The sequence below is a fragment of the Ursus americanus genome, chromosome 2, assembly GCF_024610735.1.
Source record: "Ursus americanus isolate L20-20 chromosome 2, mUrsAme1.1.p, whole genome shotgun sequence".
In the NCBI taxonomy this organism is placed as follows: domain Eukaryota; kingdom Metazoa; phylum Chordata; class Mammalia; order Carnivora; family Ursidae; genus Ursus; species Ursus americanus.
Genome location: NC_142128.1, coordinates 64,295,021 through 64,318,239, shown reverse-complemented (window position 1 = coordinate 64,318,239; position 23,219 = coordinate 64,295,021). Strand labels below are relative to the sequence as shown.

Sequence of the window (23,219 nt, the reverse complement as noted above, 5' to 3'; positions counted from 1 at the left end):
TCATAAAGTCATATCTTGGAATTAACTTAACTAGAGACATAAAGGATCTATATTCTAGAGACTACAAATCACTCTTGAAAGACATTGAAGAAGACAAGAAAGATGGAAAAATATTCCATGCTCATGGATCGGAAGAATTAACATAGTTAAAATGTCCATGCTACCCAGAGCAATCTACACTTTCAATGCTATCCCGATCAAAATACCAATGACATTTTTCAAAGAACTGGAACAAACAGCCCTTAAATTTGTGTGGAACCAGAAAAGGCCATGAATTGCCAAGGAAGTGTTGAAAAGGAAAAACAAAGCTGGGGGCATCACAATGCCGGATTTCGAGCTGTACTACAAAGCTGTGATCACAAAGACAGCATGGTACTGGCACAAAAACAGACACATAGACCAATGGAACAGAATAGAGAACCCAGAAATGGACCCTCGGCTCTTTGGGCAACTAATATTTGATAAAGCAGGAAAAAAACATCCGGTGGGAAAAAGACAGTCTCTTCAATAAATGGTGCTGGGAAAATTGGACAGCTACATGCAAAAGAATGAAACTTGACCACTCTCTCACACCATACACAAAGATAAACTCTAAATGGTTGAAAGACCTCAATGTGAGACAGGAATCCATCAAAATCCTAGAGGAGAGAATAGGCAGCAACCTCTACGACATCGGCCACAGCAACCTTTTTCATGACACATCTCCAAAGGCAAGAGAAACAAAAGATAAAATGAACTTGTGGGACTTCATCAAGATAAAAAGCTTCTGCACAGCCAAGGAAACAGTCAAAAAAACTAAGAGGCAGCCCACGGAATGGGAGAAGATATTTGCAAATGACACTACAGATAAAAAACTGGTATCCAAGATCTACAAAGAACTTCTCAAACTCAATACACGAGAAACAAATAAATCATAAAATGGGCAGAAGATATGAACAGACACTTTTCCAATGAAGACATACAAATGGCTAACAGACACATGAAAAAATGTTCAAAATCACTAGCCATCAGGGAAATTCAAATCAAAACCACACTAAGATACGACCTTATGCGAGTTAGAATGGCAAAAATTGACAAGGCAAGAAACAACAATTGTTGGAGAGGATGTGGAGAAAGGGGATCCCTCCTACATTGTTGGTGGGAATGCAAGCTGGTACAGCCACTCTGGAAAACAGTGTGAAGGTCCCTTAAAAAGTTAAAAATTGAGCTACCCTATGAACTAGCCATTGCAGTATTGGGTATTTACCCCAAAGATACAGACGTAGTGGAGAGAAGGACCATATGCATCCCAATGTTCATAGCAGCATTGTCCACAATAGCTAAATCGTGGAAGGAGCCGAGATGCCCTTCAACAGATGACTGGATTAAGAAGATGTGGTCCATATATACAATGGAATATTACTCAGCTATCAAAAAGAACGATTTCTCAACATTTGCTGCAACATGGATGGCACTGGAGGAGATAATGCTAAGTGAAATAAGTCAAGCAGAGAAAGACAATTATCATATGGTTTCTCTCATCTATGGAACATAAGAACTAGAAAGATCGGCAGGAGAAGAAAGGGATAAAGAAAGGGGGGGTAATCAGAAGGGGGAATGAAGCATGAGAGACTATGGACTCTGAGAAACAAATTGAGGGCTTCAGAGGGTGGGGTGGGGGAATGGGATAGGCTGGTGATGGGTCGTAAGGAGAGCACGTATTGCATGGTGCACTGGGTGTTATATGCAACTAAGGAATCATCGAACTTTACAACAAAAACCAGGGATGTACTGTATGGTGACTAACATAATATAATAAAAAAATATTATTATAAAAAAAGTCAAACAATTAATTATAGAGGATATTTATTACAGATTCTTTGTATCAGAATTACATTCAATTTTTTATATTATTACATATCTATCTGTCTATATATGCAATATATGGATAGACAGATATAAGCTTATAACTTATCAATTTACCTTAGACCCAGACAATATAATTGTGAACAAAATAGGCCCTTACACTCAAGGTGCTTTTGAGTCTAATGCAAAGCCTTTAGAGGAACTTCTGGGAATATATTATTCTCTGGGCAATGAATATATTTTGCAGGAGTTGTTTATAAAACAATACATTTGAGTTGTGTTTAGGAAAAATTTGTTTTCCAGTTGGTGCAAGATGTTTTACTCTTATATAAATGTTGTGTCTATGTTGCTTTGCTGTCTATAAATTGGGGTCAAATTTACATATATTATTTACATATATTATTTCAAGTTTCAGAATTCAGTTTTACTTGAGCCTAAAAAATGTGTTCCATAGATAAGTTAGCAAAATATACTCAAAATATAAAAAATAAATCTATCATTTGTTAAGTGCTACAGATATATTTTATAAATCAAAAATTGGCTTGAATGTGATCTTTGAGCAGACTAATGTCTTTCCATTTTCTGAGTCATAGACTATATTTGAAAATCTAATGAAAATTACAGATTCTCATGGAGGGGTGGGAAATAACTCGTGTATAAAATTTCATCTAAAATGAGTCTCTTATGGGTCATTTGGAGTTTAGGAAAGAAGATTTTTGTCATAGGTAAAGTGATGTATTTTAGATCCTTAGAATGCCAACAAATAATTTTTAGATATTTCAAGTTATAAAAGTTAAATTTATAAGATGATTTTAGCCAATTAATTTTTAGATAAGCTGACTTTAAGGGAAATGTTCAGAGCTTTCACAGTAGCAATAGACACCTACGATGATTCAGTAATACCCTATGTTACCTTCCTTTATTATTTAGACTGTTTATTCTGAAGTTGTCATGGTCGATACTTTTACTTTTCAGTTACAATTAAATTTGGAGTATCTTATTTCAGGCTGAATTTTGTCAGCAAGGGAAAAAAAAGATCAATATCATTCTCTGTTTTTAGAAGAATGAATTAAAAATCATGTTTCTGTGCCAGTTTTATAATGTGTATTAGCAAATACTTATTTTCTATCCCTCATGCGACATTTATGCCATTGTACACTTACCTTTTTTCCTTTTTCCTTACTTAATGCTCCACTGACAGGATCATAGATTCTTGTTGGTAGGGCACAATGCACGAATAAAGCAAGGAAGATTTATGGGCTTTTAGTACTTCATCCAACTATTTATCCACTGACTTGACATATTTACTAAATGCTTTCTGTGTGCCTGATGGTTCTTTACCTTATCTCATTTAATGCTCACAATATCCCTGTGAAGTCAATATGGTTTTTCCTACTCATCTTTGAAAAGCAAGTGAAGGCTAAGTACTAGCTAAGATGAGCTTTGGATGAAAGAAATATAAAAACATGGCTCTTCTCTTCTTAGAGCTTACAGTTTAGTGGGGGTCCACTTAAAAAGACAGGGGGGGTTAACATTATGATGGGCAAACACAGAATGCATTGGGAGCAGCTGGCATGGACTTCAGTCAGAAGAAGAGGGTCTCCCAGAATAAGTGATAGAAGTCCTGTTCCACATCAGAAGTCCTGGAGGCTCATTAGTGGAGAATGCAATGGAGTAAAGAGTGCCAAGGCTGGGGAAGTTGTTTGGGGACAGTTTAATAAAGGGGTCTTGCAAACCTTGTTAAGAATTTGGACTTGATGCTAAGAGCAAAGAAAGTCACTGCAGATATGTTGGTAGCCAAATAGGCTACAATCAGGGGCATTGGTGTCACGGAAGCCTAGGGAGAAAATTTTAGGGAGCCGATGGTCTACATGTCACATGTTGCCAGAGGTCAAGTGAAATGAGAAAAGCAAGCTGTCTACATCCACTTTATAAAATAATCGAACCTTTTATGCTGAGAATCAGATTTGTTTAGTAACTTAAACTCATGCAGTTTGTAAATTCTAGAGTGAAATTGGAGCCCAAAATTTGTGACTTTAAAGTTCACACATTGCGGGCTTACTGTTTTTTTAATACACTGTTTTTTTGAGCAGTTTTGGGTTTACAGAAGAATTGAGCAAAAAATATAGAGAATTGCCACAATCCCTTCTCCCCAGTTTCTACTGTTATTAGCATCTGGCATTAGTTTTGTACATTTGTGACAATTGATTAGCAAATACTGATACATTCTTAATTAAAGTCCATAGTTTACATTAGGGTTCACTTTTGCTTTGTACATTCTATGGGTTTTGACCAATGTAAATGAAATCTATGCATCATTACAATATCCTACAGAATACTTTCAGTGCTCTAAAAAGCCCCGGTACTCCACCTATCCATCACTTCGTCACCCTCCCCCACTGACAAGCCCCTTAGCAACCACTGATCTTTTTACACTCTCCATAATATTCAGTCTTTTTTTCCCTAAGATTTTATTTATTTATTTGAGAGAGAGAGAGTGTGTGTGCGTGCTGGGGGAGTGGCAGGGGGAAAGACAGCCTTAAGCAGACTCAGTGCTGAGTGCAGAGACTCACACAGGGCTCCATCTCTTGACCCTGAAATCACGACCTGAGTTGAAACTAAGAGTCAGATGCTTAACCAACTGTACCACCCAGGCGCCCCAGTGTGCAGCCTTTTAAGTCAGGCCTCTTTCATTTAGCAATATGCATTTGAGTTTCCTCTATGTCTTTTCATGGCTGGACAGCTCATTTCTCTTTCCTGCTGAATAATATTCTATTGTCTGGGTATACCCGTTTGTTTTATCCATTCACCTATTGAAGGACATCTTGGTTATTTCCAAGGTTTTGCAATTATGAAGAAAGTTGCTATAAGCATTCAAGTCCAGGGTTTGGGTGGATAAATCATTTGGGTAAATACCAAGGAGCATGATTGCTGGATTATATGGTAAGGGTATGTTTAGTTTTATAAGAAACTGTAGACTGTCTTCCAAAGTTGCTGAATGATTTTGCATTCCCACCAGCAATGAACGAGACTTTCTACTGTCTCACATCCTCACTAGTATTTGGTGTTGTCAGTGTTTGGGATTTTAGTCATTCCAATAATTGTGTGGTGGTATTTCATTATTGTTTTAGTTTGCAATTTTCTAATGACGTATGGTGTTAAGCATCTTTTTATGTGCTTTGTCACTTGTGTATCTTCTTTGGTGAGGTGTCTGTTCAGATCTTTTGCTTATTTTCTAATTAAGGGTTTTATTTTTATTATCCCTTCTTTTACCAGTAACTTTATTTATTTAAGATTTTATTTATTTATTTGAGAAAGAGCAGGGAGAGGGGTAAAGGGAGAGGGAGAGAGAACCTCAGGCAGACTCCCCACTGAGTGTGAAGCCCGACACAGGGCTTGTTTCCACAACCCTAAAATCATGACCTGAGCTGAAATCGGGAATTGAATGCTTAACCAACTGAGCCGACCAGGTACCCTCTCTCCTAAATTGCTTATGGTTGGGTCTTAGTTTTGTTTTTCTAATATTCTTTATGTTTTAATGTGTTCAGTTCATCAACATTTAGTACCATCATTTATATGGTTGAATGTAGGTCTAACTAAATTGTTTTCTGTTTCTCCCTATCAATTCATGTTCCTCTGTTTTCTCTTTTCTACTTTTTTTATTATTTGATTTTTTTTCTTTGAGGAGTTCAAGTTTGATAAGCCTATTGGCTTTTTAGAAATTATCTTTTGAAATTTTTTTAGTGACTACTCTAGGGACTACAATACACAGGCTTAACTCTTCATAGTCTGCTTCATGTTAATACTGCACAATTTACTTATTTTTTAATATTGCACAACTCATTGAAGTTAGAAACTTTGCACTTATTCTTCTGTTATTTTTATAAATTTCTAATTCTATAAGATGATACTATAAATTTTTTTGTAAAGATACACATATTTTAAAGAAAAAATGTATCTTTGTTCACTCAGATATTACCCATTTCTGGTACTCTTCTTTGATATCTGAAGTTCTGTCTTTCCCTCTGGATTCATTTCCCTTCAGCATAAAGAAGTTTCTTATAATTTTCTTGTAGTATGATTCTGAGGACAACACATTTTCTTAGCATTAGTTGAAAAAGTCCTTTATTTCATCTCTTTGAAGGATTTTTCTCTGTAAAATGATGACTTAATAGTTTTTTCCCCTTTTCATTCTGGCGTTTAGGATATTGTTTCACTGTCTCCTGGTTTCTCCATGGTTTCTGATGAGAGTCCTTGGTCATACAACTCTATTTCTTTGGCTGCTTTCAAAATATTATCTTTACCTTTGGTATTCAAACATTAGACTACAGGGCGCTTAGGTGTGGTAACTTTTTTGTTTACATGGTTTGGGATTCTCTGAACTCCTTGAACCTGGAAAATTATGACTTTAACAAAATTGGGAAGTTTCCAGCCACTATTTCTTCAAATCATTTTCTGTTCTATTTTCTCTTTTGTGTTCTTCCTGGAAAACGGATTACATTATATAAGACATTTTTACATTGTTGCACAAGTCCCTGAACTCTGTTCCTTTTCCATCCCTCTTCTCTTTGTTTTTCAAATTCGATAAATTCTGTTGATCTATGATCAAGTTCACTGACTCTCCTATGTCATCTCCATTCTACTTCTCAGCCCATCCAGTGAATATGTTTCAGATATTTGAGCTTTCTGTTTCATTTTAAAAATATTTTCCCTTTCTTTACTGAGTTTTTTTTCTCTTTATCATGAGCATATTTTCTTTACCTCAGTGATGATACTTTTATTAGCTGCTTTAAGCCCTAGTCTGATAACTCAAACATCTAGGTCATAAAGGCTAATGTTTATTGGACTTAGTTTTGTTTGCTTCCCATGAAATTAACAAATGGGTCATGTTTTTCTGGCACTTCATATATTGAATAATTTTGCAACGTATTCTGGGTATTATATTATGTTGTGGAGCCTTTGTATCCCATATATTCCTCCAAAGAGTGTGGATATTCTTGTTTCAGCAGGAAGTTAATTTGATTCACTTGAATGCAAACTCTATCACCCTAGTAGTTGGCAGTGATTCAAATCTCAGCTGAGATTGCTCATATTCTGTCCCATGCATGTGTGGTTTAGAGGTTAGCCAATGTCGTATAAATTTACGCACTGAATTTGTGGCTTCTCTTCTTTGCCCCTCCCTTTTCTGGGACTTCCCACTCATCCAGAATAATGTTTAACCAAATACCTGGGCACCTCATGGTCCAGCCAAGTCTGCACATAAAATTAACTGTCACACCGTATCAGGTTCATTAGCATGTTTTGAATGTTTGCCTGGAAGACACACATTGTCCACTTATCTACTTAAGGAATTCTGAGTTCACTTCATCAACTTTCATGCAACTTAGTTACTAACCACAGATAGCAGCTTCTTTCTGCACTTCTGTAAACAATCCCTCATATCTACCTGTGTTTTTAATTATCCTTTTCTTTCCCTAACAACATTGTCAAACAGAACTTTCTTTTTTTTAATACACTCACATTTTATTTTATTTTTTTAGGTTTTTCTTTTCCCCTTTGTTCTTTTTTTAAATAATAATATTTTTTATTATGTTAGTCACCATACAGTACATCCCCAGTTTTTGATGTAAAGTTCCATGATTCATTACTTGCGTATAACACCCAGCGCGCCGTGCAATACGTGCCCTCCTTAATACCCATCACCAGCCTATCCCATTCCCCCACCGCCCTCCCCTCTGAAGCCCTCAGTTTGTTTCCTAGAGTCCAAAGTCTGTCATGTCAAACAGAACTTTCTATGATGGTGCCGATGCTTATATCTGCACAGTTCCATATAGCTTTGAATTAGCCACAGACGGCTTTGAACACTGGAAATGTGGCTAGTGTGGTAGGGAAATGAAATTCTTAATTTTAGTTAATTTAAATTTAGACAGCTCCCTGTGGCTAATGACTACTGTATGGACAGTGTACCCTCAAACATAATTTTGTTTACTTTTTCAAAATGTATTAGCTAATTGGCACATTTCTCTGATAATTTGCTTTCATCTACTTAGTTAATTAAATAATAATTTGTGGGGTCATACCACGTGTAAGATTTAATGTTAAGCATGCTTTTTATTCCTTTTCTCAGCCTTAGAAACTTTTTTTTTTAAAGATTTTATTTATTTATTTGACAGAGATAGAGACAGCCAGCGAGAGAGGGAACACAAGCAGGGGGAGTGGGAGAGGAAGAAGCAGGCTCATAGCAGAGGAGCCTGATGTGGGGCTCGATCCCACAACACCGGGATCATGCCCTGAGCCAAAGGCAGACGCTTAACTGCTGTGCCACCCAGGCGCCCCTTAGAAACTTTTTTTTAACTGTTTTGATTTTTTTTTTTTTTTTTTAGTATCTGAAAGTTCCTGATCTTTTCCAACACACATACACACCCATAGAGTTAAAAATCCTTTTACTTTTATTGTTATACATGCATGGTCACTCTAGTCATTCCCCTTTTGCCAGTCTTTCTAAACATATCAAAATTGTTATAAATCCGTATTTTTTCCATGGAAACTGTTATTACAAACTATTAGTTGTGCTGTATTTCTGATGCCTCTGACCCTCAATTGTATTCTAAGAAAATTACTTTTAAGTTTGTCAAGAAACTTTCCTCCTAATCTCTGCTAATTTTCTAAGTGCTGGTAATTAGCACTGATTGAATTAGGTATTGTTACTCTCCTTTATAGAAATATAAGAACCTTTAAAAATAAGTCCTTGCAATTCAGTATTTTGTATGTTTAATTTTAAACTGTGGATGTGACCATATAACATACCAATTGAAGATTTTTACTTTATATATTACAAATTTTTAAATTTATTTCATGATCTTTTGATATTTATCATTGCAGGACCACCAAACAATTTTGAGAGCATGGGCTGTAAAAGATTTTGCTCCAAATTGCCCTTTGTATGTCCAGATATTAAAGCCTGAAAATAAATTCCATATCAAATTTGCTGGTAAGTTTAGTCTCAACTGAGATACTTTGAATTTCCTCAAACTGTGGTGTAGTAAGTTATGTCTCTGAAATTAGTGGCAACTTAATACATTCATGATTGCATAGAATAGATGGATTTCTTTTTATCATCTTATGAGAGAATCTATTCACTTCAAAAAGTGGCAAGGTAATGTTTTGGGAGTGAATTTTTACTTTTTTATATAATTTGGTGATTTAAGCAACTGAATTTACTGGATACCTTGGCAAGACTACAAATAGATTAGCACTTACGGTTTTATGCATAGTATAAACACAGGTTTTGAATGCTGCAGCTATTAATTTATACTTATGTTTACACATAGATAGTGCTTTGTTATAGATTACTTAATATATATGTAAGCTTACCATGCATTAGAGTAATATTAAAATATATTCAAGTGTATTAAGATTGATTTTTTTGGAGATAATAAATTTATTTGGAGATTTATTTGGAGATAAGATAGATTCTGAAAACATTTCAAGAAAAACATACATGTGAGTTTTTCGTAGAGACACTGCTTTTAAAGTAATTTCATATGAGATTATACTTTAAACTGTTAGGAAATTGAACAGTAAGATGATACGTTATTTTTTTCTAAAATGTTTCTGTAGGAACTAATTTTGATCCACCCAGTAATTTATGTACGTTTAAAAGAAATAACATCCTTGTTTTTTTTAACATTTCACCTTAATAATTTAAAGTTGCAAACATCATTAAAATGTAAATCATTTTAACTGTTAGCAAAATGTATTCATCTGTGTTTACATATCTTAAAATGCTTACCTATTGCATATGATATTTAAATGAAAAATTATAAACACTAAGAAATTTCTAAATAATATCAAGAAAACCATGAAATTATTGCAACCCAGTTCGCTGTTTTTTATCTTTTCACTCTTGCTTCTAATGGCATCAGTTTTCTCTAAAAATGTATAGCAAACAAAGCAATGGCTCTTAACTGTGGCTGCATTTTAGTATTTGTTTGGAAATTTGTTTTAAGTACTAATACTGATTTAAATGGTTTGTGATGATGGTGCTATGGTTTTTGTTTTTTTTTAAAAAAACCTGTTCTCTAAACTGAAAATTAAAAATAAGAGCACCTGCTTTGTAAATGTCTTTGTGAAATTTAATGGAAAATATGTGCAAATTCTCCATGTACTCCCTGTTACATATGTAATTAGCATTGAAGCAATACGAGTTGTTTATCTAAAAAACCTTTGCAACTAAGCTGCCTTCTTTTTATTATTATTTAGTAAAAGGAATATTTTTGTAAAAATTTTATACCTGATAATGACTTATTATGATATAATTTTTAGGAAGGCAGTAATGACATAAGCCCTAAAAATGTGAATTTAACCACTTAAGATTTAGGTAGCCAAGTTAGTATTCTGAGCCCCATTTTTCTCTTCTGTTAATTTATGTATAATATATGTGATGTCTCTATTTCATTGATTAGGATTAGCAGTAAGTATTAAATAATATCTGGAACATATTAGGTGCTCAATAAATGGATATCAAATGTGGATCCTAAAACAGTATGTATTTAGGAAGACAATTTGTAATTTTGAATGTGTTATAACTGAAGTTCAGAATAGACTTTAGTTCTTTCTCCTTCTTAACAGGCCCTCAATAGGTTTACAACAGATAGATCGAACTCACTAAAACAGTCCACCTTTACAAATAAAAAATTACAAAGACTATTTGCATTGATTCTCTTCATATTCTTATCTTACCATTTTTTTGATAAACCCATTGAAATGAGTGGGATAGTTAAAAGTTCTATCCTGATAGTTTAAAACAATATTTCTTATTTATGGCACCTGCTGAAATTCCTTTTAATGATGTCTGTATTCTTTTAGGCTGAGATTACATCTCAGAGGAACTTTTTTTTTATATTATAAAAAGATAAAAGCATCCTAGTTTCATTAAAATGTCATAAAACAGTTTGGGGTGATGTATGAGGCTCTTAAACCAATATAATATATTTCACATCTCAGCATGAGGTTAAAAGATTATAGACTCTACCTTTCAAAAGACAGTGTATTAAGCTGGCACTTAGTTTGTGTGGTAGATTGTTAAAATAATGGTCTTCGATGAACCATGTTCCCTGTGTTTGTCCAGTGTTGATGGGATCTTGCAGCTTATTCCTTGAAGAGGTGAAATGTAGTTCTCTACCACTTGAATACAGGCTGGTCTTATGACGTGCTTTCACCAATAGAATGTGACAAAAGTTACATTGTATGACTTCAGAGGCTAAGTCTTCAAAGTCTGCTTTAGCTTCACTGGAAAACTACCCAGAGAACTGCATGTAAAGAATCTCAATTTAGCCTCCCTAAGGTTGAAAAATCACATGGAAAGTGACGCTTATCCATCCCAGGCCCCCCACCTCTCTAGATTCCACGTTATCCACAGTCAACCCAAAGAGCCATGCTGACATACAGAATTTTGAGAAATTAAGTATTGGTTGCTTAAAGTTATTGAGATTTGTAGCCATTTGTTATTTGGTAATAGATAACTGATATGATTTGTAATAAAATAATAATTGCTTTAATATGAAACCAATATTCATTTGATAATATTCATTATATTTTTTGTCTTTGTGTTTTCATGAGCATTAAATAGCACAATTCCAATTATACAGGATATAAAATGATATTACTTTATTTCTGTTTATTTAAATAGCCTCTTCAGTACACCCTAAATTGTGGAACTACTACCACGACTATAATTTACATATTTTTTTAGAAGTAAATCCATGTTTTTCAAGATGAAAAGAAGAAACTTCAAAATTTGAGTATGTAAAATATTAAATTTTAAAATATTAAAAAGAAAAACAATATAGCAACCTAGCAACTATTACTTTATGCACATCTACCAGTCATTTCATATATGTATCCTTTTCTTCTGAACAAAATGACAACTTCATTAAACTATTGAATTCTTACAATATCACTTGAATGAATTGTTATATTACTAATTATAATTAAAATAATCTTCTACACTTTGATGAGAGTTACAAGAAAAAAGTCTATATGGGCATGATTTCAGCAGCAGAAAAGATATATTCTTACTCATTTCACCAAGAGAGGAAAGTAAAAATAGTAAGTCTGGAGATAGAAAATATCCTCAGTAGAATAATAACTATGATACAGAATTTCCGAATATAAACCACTGCAAATTTTAATGAGATTCAATAACATAAAAATATACTTCATAGATAGTTTGATTATTTTAATCACCACAAATTTCCTAAAAAGAAAATAAACTCAAACTGGCTGATAGGAAAATTTACTTTCAGCAATTTTCCTTTTTACGATAAATTTGTCTAAGAGATCGTTAGTGCAAATTCTGGAATGAGACCATCATCAGTCAAATTTCCATTCTACTATATAGTAAGTACATGACCTCTGGCTTCTAAATTTCTCTCAACTTGAGTTCTTTGATATATAAAGTGTGGATAGTAAAAAGAAACTATCTCAAAAGAACATGAGCCACTAGTAATAGGTACCTATCAAATTGATGATTATCGTGAATCTTGAGTACCTATTTCTCATTCTCCTAACAAATCTATATTATCTTTATTTCCAGGAAAAGTGAGGGTTGCTCGTGATGTTTTACAAACAGCTTATTATAGATATTCAAAAAGCATTTAGTTAGCTTTCACATATTTTCCAGAGAGTAGGAAAAGAAAGATCTCTTCCTAACTCGTTTTATAAGGCTGACCTAGCCATGATGCAAAACTTATTGACGATAACATTTGAAATGATTAGAGACCAATTTAATTGATTAACATAGTTGAAAAATTATATAAAATATATTAGTGAAACAACAAAGTAATGTATTTAAAAAATAATATATCATCACCAAATTGAAATTATTTCAGAAATAGATCATGATGTCAAAGGAGAAAATAGTATCATTTCAATGGATACAAAAAAAGTTTTTGAGAGAGAATTCAGTATCCATTTACAATTTGCAAAAAAGAAAAATAAAGAAAGATAAAGTGTTAGAAAGCTACAAGGAAAACATTCCTTAGCCTAAGGAAATTATCTACACAATAACCTAGAGGAAAAAAGAATATTTAATGACCACGTATTGAAAGTCTGCCTTTAAGATTAGGTACAAACAGGGATGCTTACCAAAACCACTTTTACTTAGCATTTTCCTGGAAATCCTAAGGAGTGCAGTAAGACTACAAAAATAAATGAAAGGGGTAAGCAATGAAAAGTGAGATATAAAATTGCCATATTATTTACATAAGATTTTCTACAGTATTCCCTACATACTTTTTCCTTAGGGTATCTCATTCATTTCTATGATTTCCAAAATTAAATCTCTCCCTCAGTATTCACTATGAGCTTCAGTCTTGTATCTCTAACTTTATAGCCAATATCTCTTATTAGGTTTCTAACAGCTGTCTCAAAATTAAGATATCTAGAAATATTTATTGATTTTCCCAACTTAAAATCTGTTTTTGTCCATTCTTCTCAACACCATCTACTTAGAACTCAAGCCAAAAAACTATGAATCATTCTTCAGTCATTTGCATTCAATCCATCAAGTCCTATAGGTTAGACTCCTTGAGTATCCCAAGCTTACCCACTGACACAACCCTAGTTCATGCCATGATCATGACTGTGTGAAAACACTCCCCTTTCCTTCTTTCCTGGGTATCCTTGAGTTCTGCCTATATGCTTATGGCTAGTCTTCCTGTTCCCCAGCACATTTACAGTAGTGATGACCATTTGTGTGGTATAGTAGGCTGCTACAACTTCATGCCTCCAGTGTCAGCCTGAACTCACTAGTTTCCTCTTTCCAGTATATCGATGCCAGCATTCTTTTTACCATATCATTATTTTAAAAGATTCTTTCTGGTGGATTATTTTTTTGTCAACCTCTGTAGAACAAAAGTCAAATGGTACTATAGCTTTGGTTATGTTAAATCTCTTTTCCAGTGAGAAATATTTTTTATCAATACACTTCTTTTTTAAGAAGTGACAGTTGGTACTGAAACATAGGAAGAAGTAATGGCAGTGTTCCATAGCTATGACTAATATAAAAATGTGGTTTTGTAACATCTTGAATTCTTTGGCAGCCTCTTGCGGGACTAGCAATTCTAGTAAAGTCTCTCCAAGGTCATATATCTGATCTGAAATCACCTAGACAAAAGAGATCCACATTGTTGAACCCTTCACAGATATTCTCCTGTTAGTGGCAAAACCAGGATAAAAAAAGCAAAACATTATAACAGTTCAGCTTTCAGACATGTTTCTATAGAGAAAATTTTAATCAGAATAAAACCAAACCCTTATCTCTTTCCTTACTCTATAGTCCAGAAATTGTTAAAAAGAGAAACAAAACACAAAACAAAAGAAACATCAGGAAAAAAATGTACTTTATTAGGAAAAGAACTCTTTTACTGGAAGGCCTTGAATGAACTTAAAGAATAAACTGAGCTCTCCAATTAGATGAATCTAAAAGAAGTTTGCTATTTGTCTCATCAGATGAAGTTACTCAGAAAATCAGTGGGAGATAAGGCCCTGCTATATGAGTAAATCAATTGCTAAATTTAGGTTGCCACTCTATCTTTACCTCCCAGATAAAGGGTTATATCATCTGTGAGTGAATATTCAATTGCCTTTGATTTGTCAACTAATTTTCTTTCAAAATACTGGGTCCTTGAAAATTTTCTACCTCATTTTAACAGATATAAGAAGACATAAAAATCAAATTGGTAAATTTTCACCCACAGGTGGCAGAAAAGAATGTTAATAATTAATTTATAAATAAATTTCTATGAGTAGAAAATGTAAAAGTCAAAGAATGTAAAAATCAATCTGTAAATTGTGAATTTTCTATGAATTTTATTTTCCATGCTTTGACTATGATATTTCATGAATAACAGAATTTGAATTAAAGTTCATGAATGAAAGGAAGAATCATACCTCAATAGTAAAGTGTTTGACTGAATGAAATTCTCTCTACTTCACAACTAAAACATGCCTAGAAGAATGATTCATTATACTAGAACAGTAGGAGTTCTGGGAATTAAAAAAAAATAAAAAAGATTTCAATTGCAATACAAGTTAAAAGTATAGACGAAAGTATTTTTAACAATATCATGACAATATTCTATAAACATATTTCTTATAGTAGGTAGTCATGACTACCATTATAAAAACAATATTGTTTAAAATACACACACATATGCGTGTGTTCATGTGCACACACACACAAATCCTGGAGAAATGATTTGACTAAAAAATGAAGGTCTTGTCTCAGTTTATTCACTATTAATTTTTTTGCTAAAACACAAGATATCCCAATGCTTCACTTTTTTCTACCCAGAAAAGAGAGTGGAAAAATATTTCCAAGTAATATAAATATTGCAAATTATGTTAGCTGTTTTTAAATAACATATGTATGTGCAATGCTTGACTTTAACCAAATGGTAAGGTGTGAGTTTTTCATGCTGAATAATTTCTTCATTTCCCATATAACACCCACATAGATATCAGTTTAAATTTCATTCTTACAACCTACTTAAGAACATAATGCTTTGAATTCCTATATTTTCAAAAGATGAAATACCCAACTTTGAAAATTCTCCATTTTCAGATGAAAATATTCTCTTTGATTTTTGTGTTATTGTTGAAATCATGAGAAACCACTTAACCTAAGGCCATGTTCAAGACCAGCACAATTTGGAGTCTTTAAGTTTTTTTCTTTCTTCATTATTTTTTACTTTACAAAAAAATGAAACATGCAGCTTAAAAATTATACAATGAAAACTTGTATTCCCTCCATTTGCATTCAGCAATTAACAGTTTCCCACATTTGCTTAATCTTCTCTCCATATGCGCGTGCACACACACACACACACACTTTTAACTTCAGCATGCTTTTCCAAAGAATGACATTCTACTATATACCCAGCATAACATTTTCATCCTTAAGAGTGTTAAATAATTTCATGGTTCTGGTTCATATTTAAATGTTGGCAATTGTCCCAAAATGTCTTTTTTAATTGTATTTTTACAATTCAGTATTAAATCAATATTTTGGGGGCACCTGGATGGCTCAGTTGGTTAAGTTGGTTAAGCCTTCTGCTCAAGTCATGATGTCAGGGTCCTGGGAGGGAGCCCAAGTCAGGCTCCCTGCTCAGCAGAGAGTCAGCTTCTCCCATTCCCTTTGCCCCTCCCCTTGGTCATGCGCTCTTGCTCTCTTTCTCTCTCACTCCCTCTCTCTCTCTCAAATAAATAAAGCTTTAAAAAATTTCAAAAAATAATTAAAAAATCAATATTTCATTTTCCATTGCATTTGCTTTTTCATTTTTTATTGAAATAATTTAGATAGAAGATTAGTATAGACAGGACTGAGCATTCCCGTATACCCTTCACATCGCACAGCTTCCCAGGATGTTAACTTCTTATATAACCATGATTCATTTAATCAAAACTAAAAAAGTAACATTGGTGTGAATTATTTTTTAAGTGAAATATTTTCTTTTCTTTCATTCTTCCTAATAAATAAAAATTGGTAACTTATTTGCTTTACTTTTTTTGTAGCTTTTAAAATTTTAATATGTGTCTATTAAATTGCCAAACCAGCTTTCCAGTTTGTTCTCTTTGACACTTGATTAAATTGCCATTGAATATTAGGTATTTCAAACCATTTTCTTGTGGACCACTTAAAATTTAATTAACTCAAAGCATCTTTATGTTTTTCTCTATTAATTTTCTTATATTCTTGTATTTCCCCAAGACTCAATTTCATGGTTCTGAAAGCCAGAGTAGCATATTTCTTCTTCTGTCTTTGGAAAGTGCCAGGCATATTCTATCATATCCTAGGTCTATGATTTTCGGTCTAACGTAGTTTCTTGATAACAATGATTTATAAGGAAGAATAGATTTATCCTCTTTCACTCTCATTTACTCATTCAAAACATTTTTATTGAGTCCTACTGTGAACAATTTGTTAGTCTAGATTCCAGTGGTATAATGATAAATCAGATGGACTAGCTGTCTGTTCTAATGGCAGATTTTCTCATTTTCTTTACCTCACCCTTTTTTTAACCAGTGAGCCAGTGTACTTTTACATTCTGCCCAAGAATTCCACTCTAACAGAGCCTGTTCTTTCCGTGTAGAGCTTCAGCTATGACCTTATGATCCTCCTCCCCTGCCCTTGCCACCCTCCATATATATCAAAACTCATGATTCCAATTATGCGCTAGTCTCATCAGATTTTGATTGATGAATTTAGTCAATCTGATAGACCTATTTAGGTAAAGTTTTCATGATTTAATATAATATCTTTATCCCCGGAGTAATTACTTTTGTATTGAAAGTCTCTTAAAATATGATTTTTAACCCTGAAAGAATGAGATCCTAATACAAGGATATTATAGTATCCTAATGCTAGAACATTATCATGGGATGTTTATCTAACATTGCCTCAAAACATAGATTCATAGTATCTTATTACTAAAAGTATACAGGCTATAGTATAAGTTTTAAAAATTTAAAAGATCCAGTAACAATGTTCAGAAGTATTACTATAACTCAGTAAAATATAAATGTGCAACAATATATGATATAATGAAAAAGGAAAAAAAAATCTACAGTTTTTCTGCCTGTGTAGGGAAAACCCAGTTCTTTCCTACTGTGCTTCTCCCTTGTCTGTCTCCTTCACTAGTCATGTAGGCACTAACATCTGTTTACACAATTACATGAAGGTTTCATGAGGAAATAATATGAGCTGCACACAACATTTAAGTAAAAGGACATTTATTGCAGTTTTATTTATTATTATAATAAATGTAGAAAGAAGCAAAATGTCTAGCTGTATGAGACTAGATACATGAGATACATAGATATGCTGTGTATATGTATTATCCAACCAGAGTCCTTACTAGAAATTATATCAAAATGAAGGTCAATACAAATGGAATAAGTAATATATGGAATTCCTTAAAGTAGGGTAACAATTTTATTAATAAAAATTCATGTATACTGAATTATATTTCATTTTTATATAGAAGCATAATACTAGCTAGACGGTGATTTTCTGATAATGGTTGTTTTTAAATTTATTTATAGATTTTACATGTTTACATTTTTTTCCCACAAGGTCCAAATTATCAAGTGTAATTAATGCCATGAAAACATTAGTGAATGATGATATCTAAGCAGGGAATGTGTTACTCACTTAATTATGACTAGGAGTTATGTTTGTATAGACTATAATAATTTGTTTATGTGCACTAAAATATCATTAGGTTGGTAAAAGATAGTGTATATGAATTTATGAAATTGTGCAATTGGCATATTGTTTTATTTTATAACCCATGACAAATGCCATTTAATCTTTTAATATAACAGTAACTGGTGTTATTCATTGGTGCCACGTCCTCATTTAAGCCATCAGCTATGCTGTATCCCTATATTCACAGAGACTAAAACTGATGATCAGTCAGTGGCTACTTCCTTCTTGAATGTTAACTCAGCTTCCAATGAAGAATGAAAAATAAGGCAAATTTAAAAAGTGATAGCTATTTTTAAAAATCACCAAGGTGAATGTAATGAGCTGAGCTAAGTTCTTTCCAACAAATTTTCGAAGTGTATGTGTTTGAAAATAAGGGAAAGAAATTTGTAATATTCTGAAATCATAGATTAGTAATTTTGATGAAATCAGTTCCTCCTTGGGTTGTGTATTCAGTATTCTTTGTTTTTCAGCTCACTCTGACTGAGTTTTGTCCAGGACTGAAATAAATAAATAAATAAATAAATAAATAAATAAATAAATAAATAAATAAAACTCAGTATCATAAAAGAGGTTTTCTTGAACTTGTCGTAAGCTTTAAATGATTACCTAGTGTAATGTCTAGGTTAAATAGTATGTGTCCTTTTCTGATTTTTTTTTTTTAGTAATCTTTTTTTTATTATTATGTTCAGTTAGTCAGCATATAGTACATCACTAGTTTTAACTTTTCTGATTTTCAGTACACAATGCCAATTTGCTCTTCAGAAATGTATAACTTACTTTTGCAAAAACGGGCAATATTCCTTTAACTCTTGCCCCTTGGGCAAATGAAAAATAATATTAAGAACTATATTTATTATTATTATTATTATTAAAGTTATACTAATAGTGGCAGTTAACATTTATAAAGCACTTACTATGTGCAAGGACTACTTTTTTTTTTTTTTTAAGAGAGAGAGAGAAAGAATCTTAAGCAGTTTCCACGCCTGGTTTCACAATCCTGAGATCATGACTTGAGTCAAAATCGAGAGTCAGACACTTAACTGACTGAGCTACTTAGGTGCCCCGGACTACTGTTCTAAAGCGCTTTTTGTAGATTAGCTCAATTACTTTTCATCACAACCTTATAAAGTAATGTGTTAGTTGTCTATTGCTGTGTAACAACCCCAAATCTTTGTGGTGCAAACAATAAACATTTATTATCTCACAGTTTCTGTGGGTCAAGAATTTGAGAGAAGTAATATCAGGATATTTATGATGCTGCAGTGAAGACGTCCATTGGGACTACGGTTACCTGAGGGCTTGACTTGGGCTGGAAGATCTGCTCCCGGTGTGGCTCACTCTTTACTCACATGGTTCTTTACCTCTTGGACTTTTCCTTAGGGCTACTTGAGTGTCCTTATGATGTGCAGTTGGCTTCCCCCAGAAAACATTGACAAGAGAGCAAGGCAGAAGAGAGCAAGGCAGAAGCCACAATGTCTTTTGTGACATAGCCCTGGCTGTCCCACCCTGTAACTTCCACAATATCCTCTTCGTTACACAGATCAACCCTATTCTGTGAATACCAGGATATGAGAACCATTCATGCTCCAGGAGGCTTCCTACCATAGATAGATTTTATTAGTATAGTTGACTCTTGACTAGCATGCCTTTGAGCTGCAGGAGTCCATTTATATGTGCATTTTTTCCACAATAAATACAGTATAGTACTGTAATTGTATTTTCCTTATCATTTTCTTAATAACATTTTCTTTTCTCTAGCTTACTTTGTTATAAGAATACAGTATATAATATATGTAATATACAATACATGTGTTAATCGACTGTTTATGCTATTGGCAAGGCTTCCGGTTAATGGTAGACTATTGGTGGCTAAGTTTTAGGGCAGTCAAATGTTCTATGTGCATTTGCCATCTATGCATAAGATTGGCATCCCTAACCGCTGTGTTGTTCAAGGGTCAACAGTATTCTCATTTTGAGGATGAGGAAACGGAGACACAAAGATATTAAGTGAAATGTTGATGATGCCGTACTAAGTGGTGGAACCAGGCCTTTAATCTGTGTTCTCTGTCTCCAAAATGTGTGCTTTTAAGAGATACGTGGTTTTGTCACTAGCAGTTCATTTTAATTTTCAGTTTTTGATTACTAACAGAATTGCACATTTTCATGTATCTATTGCCCATTTGTGTGTTCATTCATATATAAAATACATCCCTGTACTCTTATTTTCTACAGAGATGACTATTTTTCTCTTAGTGAATTATAGAGGTTTTTCATATTCTAAAATTATGAACATTCTGACATTTTAAAAATTGCATTTTTTTTTCAGTTTGCAAGTTGTCTTTGGATTGCATTTATGGTGCTTTTAACTAACAAAAGTTTTATCTCTTTTTTTGTACTTTTGTGCTTTTTGCTTCTAGATTATCCGTGGATTAATCTTTTAATGCTTCAAATCAGTTTACTATTCCAAAAGTTACTTTCTTTAATGTAGCATTTGTAAGGGAATTATCCCTTAAGGTCAAAAATAGTGTGTGAATAGTGAATGACTGAAATGTCCAACCAACTTTATTTCTTGGAATCTGTTGCTATGAATATTATGTTGAAGAATTGTGGGGGTTGTTTGGTGGAAAGTTGGTGATATTAAGGAAGAACATCCAAGTAGGCAAGGACTCATTTAGACGTAACATTTGGCTCAATTACCCATTCAATCAAACTCCCTTTGCGTTGAGGAATTCCTTTTAAGTTACATATGTCTCCTGGAAAAACTGGAATTTAACTCTTCTTTTGTACTTTATTTTTACTTTGTTCAGATTGTTAGATGAGCATCTAGTTGACAGTAGCATTTATCTATCTATCTATCTATCTATCTATCTATCTATCTATCTATCATGTATGATTTGGTAAGAACAGTTTGGAAGGAAAGGGAAAGATTTGGTTACTATGGTAAACTGTCAAAAGGCAAGCAGTTGCTAGTAAGTATGTACTAAATGTGTAACGTAAGTGATGAGGTGAGAGCTTCCTTTGCAATTTTGTCCAGAGTAATGACACTACTGAAAAACAGCTGTCACAGACATAACAGCTATAAATATGGCTATGGGTTGTCATATGTCTGGGAGGATCAGGTAAATTGTAGCATCTTCCCTAATTGGTAAGGGAAAGGTGTGCACTCATATAAGCTCCTATTTCCACTTACTCTTTATTTTTATAAAACAAAAATATTTACTTGGTATGAAACTCTGTAGTTTACTGCATGCTGCCCTGAGTTATTTTAGTCTGAAGTTTATATTTTTATAAGACAGATGTACATAGATATATGTTTTTGTCTAATGTGATACTAAGCACAGTTCCCTAAAGACTACATGCTTAAAGACATGGGATTCAGACCCATATCTTGTGACTCTAATTCTAAGCATCCTTTAAATCAAGCACAGGACAACATTTGCAACATTTTCCTACTTTATCTTGCATTTTTACAAGTGCTAAGATATTATATTGTAAACTTCATAGAATGCTTGATTCAGAAGACCCATTTTCCAATTGACAAGAATCCTCTGAGATTTAGAATGAAAAAAAATGTAATAGAGTATATACCTGGACCTTGACATAATCCCAGATACTTCCAGTGTTATTTATACTCTTCAAACCTCACAGTATCCAAACTCAATCTTCCTTGTTTCTATTTACTTATTCAGCCCTCCATTACCACGTAAACACGCTCCTTCTGCTTCATGAAGACTTTTAATGCAGTGCTATTCGAAGTGTTGTTCAAAGACCAGTTTCAATCTACAGACTTTTGCTAGGCTGCAAGATAAGTACAGCAGTTCAGATTAAGCTGTTAGCAACTTTGATAGCAATTTAACGTCACTGTAACATCCAAGTGCATAATCAGCGTGTTGTCTCTTTGGAAAACAAGTAGACTCATATCAAAATCATAGGTGAGTCATGCATGGCGTGAATTCTATACCAGTCATGCACAATAGAACTACGTATGTGTCTGCAATGGGTTGGAAATTAAGAAAAAGAAAAAAACACTGGTTCTTCATCACAAATAGCTGAGGAGCATTGCTCTAAAGCATCATCAGTGTGGCTTCTCCCTGGGCCTTGCCTTCCTTTCTTCTCTTCTGCCCTTTTTAGACAACCTGAACTCTATGGGCTGTCATTTCAACCAAACTCATATTACTATACTAATTTCCTTTGTTTTTATTTTTTTATGGCTCCAAATTGGAAAGAAACATACACAAACAAAATCCTACATAAATGGATCCTCTTTTCCTGCTCCTTGGCTGGGCACTGCTGGGAAAAAAAAAATCGCTTAGTGGGTCAGATTCATGTTACCACAAACTCACTTGGGCAGCTGAGAGGCACTTAACAGTGTGGAATATTTTCTTATCAAAATACTCTCTGCTCTTGCAGTTACAATTTCAAACATTATCTCATTTTTCTTAATTCTCTGAAGCCAATAAATGAAAATTTCCTCAAATTTTTGGCTATCATATTTTCCAAATGTTGATTCGTTTTCACTTAGCACTTCCTGCTTTCCTTCTATTATGATACAATTTTCTTCTCATCTCTATGCTGGATCCCAGTGCTTTGTGCTCTGTTAGCAACTTTGTAATATTTTCTCTCCTTACTATTTAGACCTTTTTTTAGTTGTTAATTTCCATAAAAATTTAAATATCCTTCTACCTCTCTGATTTTATTTATTTATTTATTTTTAAAGATTTTATTTATTTGACAGAGAGAGAGGCAGCCAGCGAGAGAGGGAGCACAAGCAGGGGGAGTGGGAGAGGAAGAAGCTCCTCCCAGCAGAGGAGCCCAATGTGGGGCTTGATCCCAGAACGCTATGATCATGCTCTGAGCCGCAGACGCTTAATGACTGAGCCAACCAGGCGCCCCTCTCTGATTTTATTTTAAAGAAAATTATTTCTGTCTACTTTCTTCACCATTCAAATAACTTATTCTTAATTATCCTTAAAATCTTAGTTTAAACATTACTTCCTTGGAGATGCTTTTTTTTAATTTACTCCGGGGCAGGAAAGGTGTCCTTTTGTATCCCCTTATAGTACCTGCATTTATTTATTTTTTGTAACATTTATCACAGTAT

The 23,219-nt window shown here is 33.5% G+C and overlaps 1 protein-coding gene across 1 annotated transcript in view; it reads left to right on the top strand.

The window, feature by feature from the left end:
* Positions 1-23,219, top strand: part of KCNT2 (potassium sodium-activated channel subfamily T member 2) — a 349,439-nt gene that overhangs the window by 186,290 nt on the left and 139,930 nt on the right. Inside the window, exon 13 of the mRNA XM_045812805.2 lies at positions 8,728-8,836. Within this exon, the coding sequence (XP_045668761.1) occupies positions 8,728-8,836 (109 nt within the window). The remainder of the gene's footprint in view (positions 1-8,727; positions 8,837-23,219) is intronic.